The 8,906-nt window shown below is 42.9% G+C and overlaps 1 protein-coding gene across 4 annotated transcripts in view; it reads left to right on the top strand.

Annotated features, from left to right (window-relative positions):
* Positions 1–8,906, top strand: part of STXBP4 (syntaxin binding protein 4) — a 118,805-nt gene that overhangs the window by 51,195 nt on the left and 58,704 nt on the right. For all 4 annotated transcript variants that reach the window (XR_002830909.1, XM_006095576.3, XM_023759571.1 and 1 more), the window contains one exon: positions 6,277–6,453. Coding sequence is in view for 3 of the 4 variants with exons in the window: in XM_006095576.3 (XP_006095638.1) it covers positions 6,277–6,453 (177 nt within the window). In the remaining variant the exon portion in view is untranslated. The remainder of the gene's footprint in view (positions 1–6,276; positions 6,454–8,906) is intronic.

Consider the following 8,906-nt stretch of genomic DNA (forward strand, 5'->3'; position numbering starts at 1 on the left):
GTAAAGACATGAATCAGTAATGTGGAGGTAAGAATGGAAGTTAAGGGTTGGCTGCAAATATATCATAAATGAAGACTGCACAGTGCTTAGTAACTGGTTAGTGAGGAGGTGGAGTCGTGGGCCTGTGTAAAGTTCTGTGGATTAATTTTCTCCCCCGGGTGTGTCCATGCTTAAGGGATGAGTTGCAGGTTCATTTATGAATATCTCCAAATTACTTTGAGATCATCCATTGAGAAGACTCTGATACATATTTTACTAAAACCTATACGTAAGTTAAGGAAACTAGATATAACTTGCTTTAAAACCCTTTTCCTTCAACAGCCCTCTTCCTGTAGTAAACCCTAATCTTTTTCACAAGCTGTAATGGGACCTAGACCAAGAAAGGTTTTCCCGTGAGTGAATGTAGGAAGCTGATAAGAGAAGCAATCTTTTGAGCTTGGTAGTGTAAGTTACATTCCACTAAAACATATATCTCTTTGAAGACTCCTTTTTCTCCTGTCAGCCATTGACATTTTGAAAGATTTACTGATTAGCTTAAAAATTACAGAACTTCTAAGGTTAGTGATGCAACCTGCTAGCCTAATTACAAGCGTGCAACTGCCATTAAGGCGCTTTCCTTTACATTAGCCAGCCGTCACAACTCATAACTAGAGAAGAAAAGACTTTACGTGATTGTTGCTGACATTAAACAAGACGTGCGCATTATGTTTGCAAACAACGTCTCTAAATTTCAATATTACTAATTGAATGCCTCAGGAAAGTCCTTAATAAGTCATCTAGTCTAGCTCTCTAATCGCATCAGTGATTATGTATATTTTTCAGAATCAGTAAAGAGGAACGGGGGAAAAACTGTTAACAAGAACCATTAGTTTCTTTAACCCTCTTGTGAGAGTTGTTTTGACCCTATAAAGTAATGTTGTTTCCTATGCTACAAATGAACAAACCAAGTCTTAGAGAATTACACCACCAGAATGTGAAAAATTCCCAGACCTAAGATTCTGACCTAGGTATAGCTCATCTAATGCTCGTGTTTTTTTATTCTATATCGTTTTTTATGCCTCGTGGGGAAGAAATGCTATATGGCGGGAAACACACACCATATTATCTTCCTTCTGAGTTCCCACTGCCCTTTGTGTGAGTTTATAATGCCCTTTGTCTCCACACAATCACATAGCTAAGGTCAAAGAATGTGTAGCCTACAAAGATTTTCATTAGTGTGAAATATGTTTTCAAAGAAGAATTTGGGCTGATCTTCCCTGAAGATTCATTGTGAAATTGTGAGGTGGAAAACATCCTTATTTTATGATGGGACAGTATGAGTTGAAAGCATTTCCTCAGTGACACACACACACACACACATACACACACACACTAAGTCAGAGATTTGATTTCATAATTCAGTATGAAGTATATTTGCTCATACTCCTTACTATTAAAAAGAGTAATACTTATGCCGATTATGTTGAATTTTTTGATTTTACTATTACATCTTACTTTCTCTTTTATTTTCTAACTTCCTAAACTGAATTACTCCTTACCTAATACAAAGTGACTCTGGGAACTGGCTACAGTGTTTACCCTGATGGGATTTCAGGCTCCTGGTGATGTATTGGGAAAATCCTGCCTCAATCGTTACTGCTAGAGGAGGCTTTATAGTTAGTTAGTCATTAGAAGATCGCCCAGGAGGAAAGGAAATAGATTGATGGGATTCTGTATTGCTCAGTACAGCACACTGCTGCTGTCTGTTCTTTACCGCTTCCTCTAAGAGTCATCATTTCCATGCACTAATCTTCTGAGCAGCCATTCAGTGGGAACTGGGCTAGAACTTTGCCAAGGGGTCACATCTACCAACCTGACAGTTATACCTTTAACAAAAGAACTAGCATGAATTTATTCAGCATCAAAACCTCTGCATCTTTTACCACCCAGCTGCATTTCACACCGTATTACCATCGCTGCGCTATAATGGCTCTATAAATTCATCCAGATTCTTCATTTAATTAACTAGCATTCTTTGAGCAAAAAGAAAAGTGCTGCTTTTTAAAATTTATTTATTTTTAAATCTTTATTGTTGAAAGCGTTACATATGTCCCCTCCCCCCCATTGACCCCTTATAGCCCTCCCCCACCCCAGGCCTCCACCACTCTATTGTCTGAGTCCATGGGTTATGCATATATGCATTCAAGTTCTTGGTTGATCTCTTCCCACCACCCCCCCCCACCCCCACCTTCCCTCTGAGATTCCACAGTCTGTTCTATGCTTCTGTCTCTGAATCTATTTTGTTCAACAGTTTATTTTGTTCATAATTTCCACATCTGAGTGAGGTCATGTGATACTTGTCTTTCTCTGTCTGGCTTGTTTCGCTTAGCATACAGTGCTGTTTTATAAAGGAATAAAAGCTGCATGAAGTGAATGTGGAGCCAGATCATCAAATTACTTACTCTTCACTGCAGCTTTGGAGAATGCTGTCCTCCTCTTTCTCTTCAGTGAAATATATATTTTTCTAACTTGATTGAATGGAAAATGAGGGACGATATAACCACCTCAAAGGTTTCTGAGTAGATTGCAATGGCCACATCCTAAGTTCATGTAGAATTGGGCACCGATGATGCTGTCATCTGCAAGTGATTTTTGGAGAGGTAGCGTGGCATAGTAGCTGAGAGCATGAACTTTGTAACTAGACTGCCTGGGTTCAGATCCTGGTTCAGCCACTTACTAGGTTTGTGATTCTGAGCAAGTCACTTAACTTTTCTGTGCTTCAATTTCCTGTACATTAAATGAAGATAATAATTGTTATACCTCACACAGCAGCATGCAGATTAACTGAGTTGATCCTTGTGAAACGTAGAGTAGTGCTAGCCATTGCCCTCAGCTATTACCGCCTGTACGCACGGCACAGTGTGACATGAAGTTAACTGAGCTGTGACACTGGTGACTCCTGATCACCTGGGCTGAACTAACTAGATGTGACCGACATAGCTAGGTAAACATCCTTTTCTTTCCCCAGACATTTCTTTTTAAAAGTACTCTTTTATTATAAGACAATTACTTTACAAAATAAGAAAATAAAGTTCTGTGAGTCAAGAATATAGTAGGCGGTATGTTGGCCACATCTCTCCATCCTGCACCCTGCTGCCATCTTTAGCTTCCAGAGCACTGTGTTCTCGTCTCACTTTCTGCTCAGAAGGTGTCAAGACTTCCCCTGATAGAAGTTCTTTGGAGAGCGCCAAGATGGTGGCTGAGTAGGTGGGTGTTACACTCACCTCCTCCCAGGACCAAACCAGAATTACAGCTAAAATATCGAGCAATCAACCTGAATAATCAACTGAAGATGAGCTGGAGAGATCTTCTAACCAAGGATTTATAGGAACCACATCGAGACTGGTAGGAAAAGGGCTGGCCCCCCTCCCACTGGTGGCAGCTGAGATTCCAGAGGGATATTGCATCTGCAGAGGCTCCCCCTTCGGGGCATGGAGTCTCAATCCCAAGCCAGGCTCCCTAGCCCAGAGCACTAGAGCCAGGAAAAGGCACTCACAAAACATCTGGCTGTGAAAATCAGAGATTCTGTCTACCAGGGAGAGACAGGAGTCTAAGAGACACAGGCGCCTTCTTAAAGGGCCAATGAGGGTAGAGTAGACTAGAGTTGTGTGAAGAGAGACCGGGGCTTGTGACTCTGGGGAGAGAGCTGAAGGAGCAGCCTCCAGGTTCCCTGAGCCCAGCTCCTCTCCCACACTGCAGATGCCATCTTTCTTGGGTGGAGCATTCCCTTCTCTGCAGCATCAGCCTGGTGGAAAGCAGTAGCCCCACCCACTGGACTCCCTGCGGAACTTGCACCTTGCTGAGGAGTCAGCTGCCTTGGCCAGGGTACAGAGATCTGGCAGACTCCGGGGGTGGGGGGGAGGGGGGAAGAGGGGTGTCAGTGTCTGAGTTTTGTGCATCATAGGGGTACCAGAAGGAGGAGAGAGAGAGCAAGGGATGGAGAACCTGTTTGAAGAAATAATGACTGAAAACTTCCCTAATCTGGTGAAGGAAAAAAACATGCAAGTTCAGCAAGTGTAGAGTCAAATCATGATGAACCCAAAGAGGCTCACACTGAGACGCACCATAATTAAAATTTCAAAGGTTAAAGACAAAGACAGAGTCTTAAAAGCAGCAAGAGAAAAACAAATGCTTATCTACAAGGGAGCTCCCATAAGACTGTCAGATGATTTCTCAACAGAAACACTACAGGCCAGAAGGGAATGGCATGAAGTATTTAAGGTGATGAAAAGGAGCTATAATCAAAACTACTTGACCCAGCAAGGCTATCATTTTAAATTAAAGGAGAAATAAAGAGCTTCCCAGACAAGAAAAAGCTAAATGAGTTTGTTAACCACCAAACCAGAATTATAGGAAACCAGAGGCCCAATGCATAAAATACGTGCAAGAGTAGACCTTCCTTCCTCCAGCTGCCGGCACTGGCTTCCCTCTGGCACCCAAGACCCGGGCTTCCCTCTGGCCACCAGCAGGCACCTGGGACCCAGGCTTCCCTCGCAGCCCCGGCTTTGTCTGGTCTAATTAGCATATTACGCTTTTATTATTATAGATGCTAAAGCACCTTCTTTTAGAAGAAGAAGAAAAACAAAAACAGAGGAGCATAGTTAAAAGAATAAAATGGCAATAAATACATACCTATCCGTAATCACTTTAAATGTAAATGAATTAAATGCTCCAATCAGAAGAAGAAAATAAGACCCATATATATGCTGTCTACAAGAGACCCACCTCAGATCAAAAGATGCACAGACTGAAAGTAAAGGGATGGGAAAAGGTATTTCATGCAAGGCATGATCCAGTCTCCGGGCCTTTGTACAAACTGTTCCCTCTGCCCAGAAAACTCCCCCTTGGGAAATCTTCATGGCTCCATTCTTCCTGCAGATCTCTCATCAGATGTCTTCTCAATGAGATCTTCACTGGTAATCTCTATTTACTATCTCCCCAAACTCGAGTGTAAATTCTGAGGGGCAGAAGAGAGGATTTTTTGTCTATTTTATTCAGTGCTCTATCCTCAGTACCTAAAACAGAACTTGACTTGAAGTAAGTACTTAATAGTTTTGAATGTATGAATGAAAATTTGATCCTTAAAAACATATCCATATTCCCAACCCTCCCCTCACTTCAGTCGTATTTAGACTCAAACAAAATCAGCATCTTGTAATATAATAGCTCCAAGAACATTAAAGTAGCCATGGCAATTGGAGCAGAAAAAATTCCATTGCAGAGGAAAGAGATTTCTGCGTCAAGTAAAGAAAAAGAAATCGTTTACAGTATAGGACCCGCCATGTTAAATTAGAATGGTGTCCTGGGGCGGACTGTCGTGGACCCAGCACCAAGGCATATTTTGAGAGAGTAAGTGGTTGGCCACCCCATCCTCTTCCTAGGTGGAGAATGGCTCGAATCCATAGTGTTGTTTGTTTTTGCTTTTAGTTTTTATCATCCAGTGGCAGAGTAAAATGGTGAACCGAGCATTAAGGTTGGAGTCAGGCAGACGGGGTTTAAATTCTGGCTTTCCTCTGTGTCCTTGGATTATATAACCACCTTGAGCCTCTGATTGATTATGTATAAAATGATTTTTTAAATAAGTTCTTTCTCCCAGTAGTTATAAAAGTCAAGTGAGAGAAGACCCATGAATCACCAGAGACATAACATGTTTAATAAATGTCTTGTGAGCATTGCATCCTATCAAAATAACTATATATTTTGCTACTGAATTCTACCTTTTGGCTTAAATCGAAAAAAGAAATGTAGCCGTTAGACTAGGAGTAGGTTTTGGCTCCTGGGGCATGAACCCCAATAAGCCCCACACACTATAAACCTCTCAGCAGTATCTGATGAAGCTCCAAGGACCTTCCCAGAATGAGCCTTACCACCGACTGGAGTTTTCTGGAAGCTTACCCTTGTTATCTTTTGAACCAGTTCTTAGTCTCCTACTTGTCATTTTCAGTTCTCCTCTGCTTTCCTTACTTTCAAAATGTTATGCTACGTGTTAGAGGTTGCGGATCCCATACTGAAAATCATCTCAGAAGCCAACAAAGGAAAAGCAAGATCAGGAGCTAATCTGCATCATAAAATAGCATGAATATTAATTTTCAAATTGAGATGCGGGGACCATGTGCATATTAAGTTTTAGAATTATAACTTCCAGAGAGATGAAGTATTTTGTTTTAAACCACTGAACTAATTTTGCATGTGTGTGTGTTATTTTTTTTTCAATGACATCCATGTTGAAACCCTTAGGAAGCCAAAGCGGTCATTGAAGAAACCAGAGCCCTGCGCAGTCGGATTCACCTGGCCGAAGCCGCGCAGAGGCAGGCGCGCAGCATGGAAACGGACTACGAAGAAGTGATCCGGCTGCTGGAGGCCGAGATCACGGAACTGAAGGCTCAGCTTGCTGATTATTCTGACCAAAATAAAGTAAGCAAAGCAGTCCCCTCTTCTGGTTACCATGGTTCCCTTGCCGTAGTCATGTATCCTGTTTTCATTTTCTTTTCGTCTGCACTTCTAAACTAGGTCAGTGTTTGTCTTCTGTTATTCAGCCACGGGGTGATGTGTCGTGATGGGGCAGCGTGAATGTTGTCAGCCTGCCCTTATTCAGATAGCTTCCTTTGTTCGGGTCGTTGGTCAACATTGTACATGCAGCTCAGGCATTAAATCCTGGAATTATTGAACATTTAATTGATTATATTGTTTTTATTCTTTTGTTTCAAAACTTGCTAATTTGTCTTGGGATGGGAGGAGAAAGTCTAGTGGTGGGTTTTGTTTTTTTGATTAAGGCACCAGAGGAAGTGTGAAAGTTAAGCAATTTTGCCTAAGACCCAAGATAGTTAACAGAAAAAACTGCGTTTGAATTTAGTAACCACTTTCCTGAATTTAGTGTTAACCATTTTCTTGATAATTTTACAGCCTATGTATGTATATATCCCTTAAAATTGCTGTTGTGTTTTGTCTGTTTATCAATTTTACATAAATAGGAAATACATTGTATTTGTTATTCTGCCTTGCTTTTTTCACTCAACATGTTTTTGCGATTCATCTGTTTAAAGATTATAGCAAGTTTGTCTTTTCATTGCTTTGCTTGTACACCATTGAATGGATATACAACAGTGTATTTATCCATTCTGTATTTGATGTACCGCCCAATTATTTCTGTTTTCTCCTATTATGAATAATGTTACCCAAAACATTCTTGTGTAGATATAGATACAGATATAGATATATAGATATGGATATAGATATAGATATCCTGCTCTTCATGTGTAACAGTTTCTCTTCCGTGCATAGCAGAATGGCTAGGTTGAATGATGAGTGTACAATCAACTTTACTAGGTGATGCCCAATTGTGTTTAAAAGCGTTTGAACCAGTTTTTACTCCCACCGGTTGAATGGAAATTACCGTTTACTCCACATCCCTGCTGACACTTTGTTTTCCTTTGCTTTTAATTTTTATCAGTCTGTCAGGTGTGATAATTAATCATAGTGGGTTAATTTGCATTTCCCTGGTTACTAATGACTTTAAGCTACTGATGTATGTGCTGGGATCAACTGGCACTGGCTCAGGAGAGTTGATTGTATACATCTCTTCTCAACTCCCTGGTTAGTGACATCAGGTTGGTGGCTTGAACACAGCCATGTCGGAGTTGTTTATACCCCCAAATGCTATAACCCAGGGCTTTGCCCACAGCCCTAGATAGCCAGTGGAGCATATGCTTATGTATTTATTAGGCTTTTGTGTTCTTATGTGAAATGGCTCTTCATATCTTCTAGCCATTTTTCCACTTAATTGTCTTTTTCATATTGACATGTAATGATATGTTCTGATCACTAGACCTATGATGTCTTATCCTATACTAGAGGCCCAGTGCACGAAAATTCATGCACTTGGGGGCGGGGGTCCCTCAGCCCTGCCTGCACCCTCTCGCAGTCTGGGAGCCCTTGGGGAATGTCCGACTGCCGGCTTAGGCCTGCTCCCCCAAGGGCTCCCAGACTGCAAAAGGCACAGGCTAGGCTGAGGGACCCTCTCTCTCCTCTTCCCCTACTCCCCAGTGCACAAATGTCGTGCACTGGGCCTCCAATCTACACTAATAAAAGAGAAACATGGTAATTAGGGTACGACCGCTACCCTTTCCATTGGCTAATCAGCATATCCTTATGCAAATTAACTGTCAGCCAAGATGGCGGCCGGCAGCCATGCACTGAAGTGAACAGGGAGGCTTGCTTGCTCCAGTGACTGCGGACTCCAACGTTCCCTGCCTGACTTGCCGGCCTCTCAGCTGCAACTCTAAGCAACTATGTTGCAAATATAGAAGCTAAAAAAAACCCCAGAAACCGGCTTTCAGTCAGCCGGGCTTCAGCCAGCCTGACCGCAACATTGTATCAATGTTTTCAGCAGCGAGGCCTCAGAGCTAAAGCTGGCCCAGAATAAAAAAAGAAAAAAGAAAAAAAGGAGCGGTTGGGAGCTTCAGTCACCCACCAGCCAGAAAACAGCCCTCAGCCCCTCAGCCAGCCTGGCCAGGCACCCCAGTGGGGAACCCCACCCTGATCCAGGACACCCTTCAGGGCAAACCAGCCAGCCCCTATCCGTGCACCAGGCCTCTATTCTACATAGTAAAAGGGTAATATGCCTCCCGGCACCGGGATCAGCATGACAGGGGGCAGCGCCCAAACCCTGATTGCCCTGCAGCTCTGTGTGTGACAGGGGAAGGCGCCCCAACCCCCTGATCAGCCCTGCTCTGTGCCTGATGGGGGGAGCTCCCCAATCCCCTGAGCGCCCTGCGGCTCTGTGTGTGACAGGGTGCGGCGCCCCAAGCCCCCCCCCCCACGGGCCCTCTCTGTGTGTGACAGGGTGCAGTGCCCCAACCCCCTGATCG

This window comes from Myotis lucifugus, unplaced genomic scaffold (assembly GCF_000147115.1).
Source record: "Myotis lucifugus unplaced genomic scaffold, Myoluc2.0 scaffold_158, whole genome shotgun sequence".
In the NCBI taxonomy this organism is placed as follows: Eukaryota; Metazoa; Chordata; class Mammalia; order Chiroptera; family Vespertilionidae; genus Myotis; species Myotis lucifugus.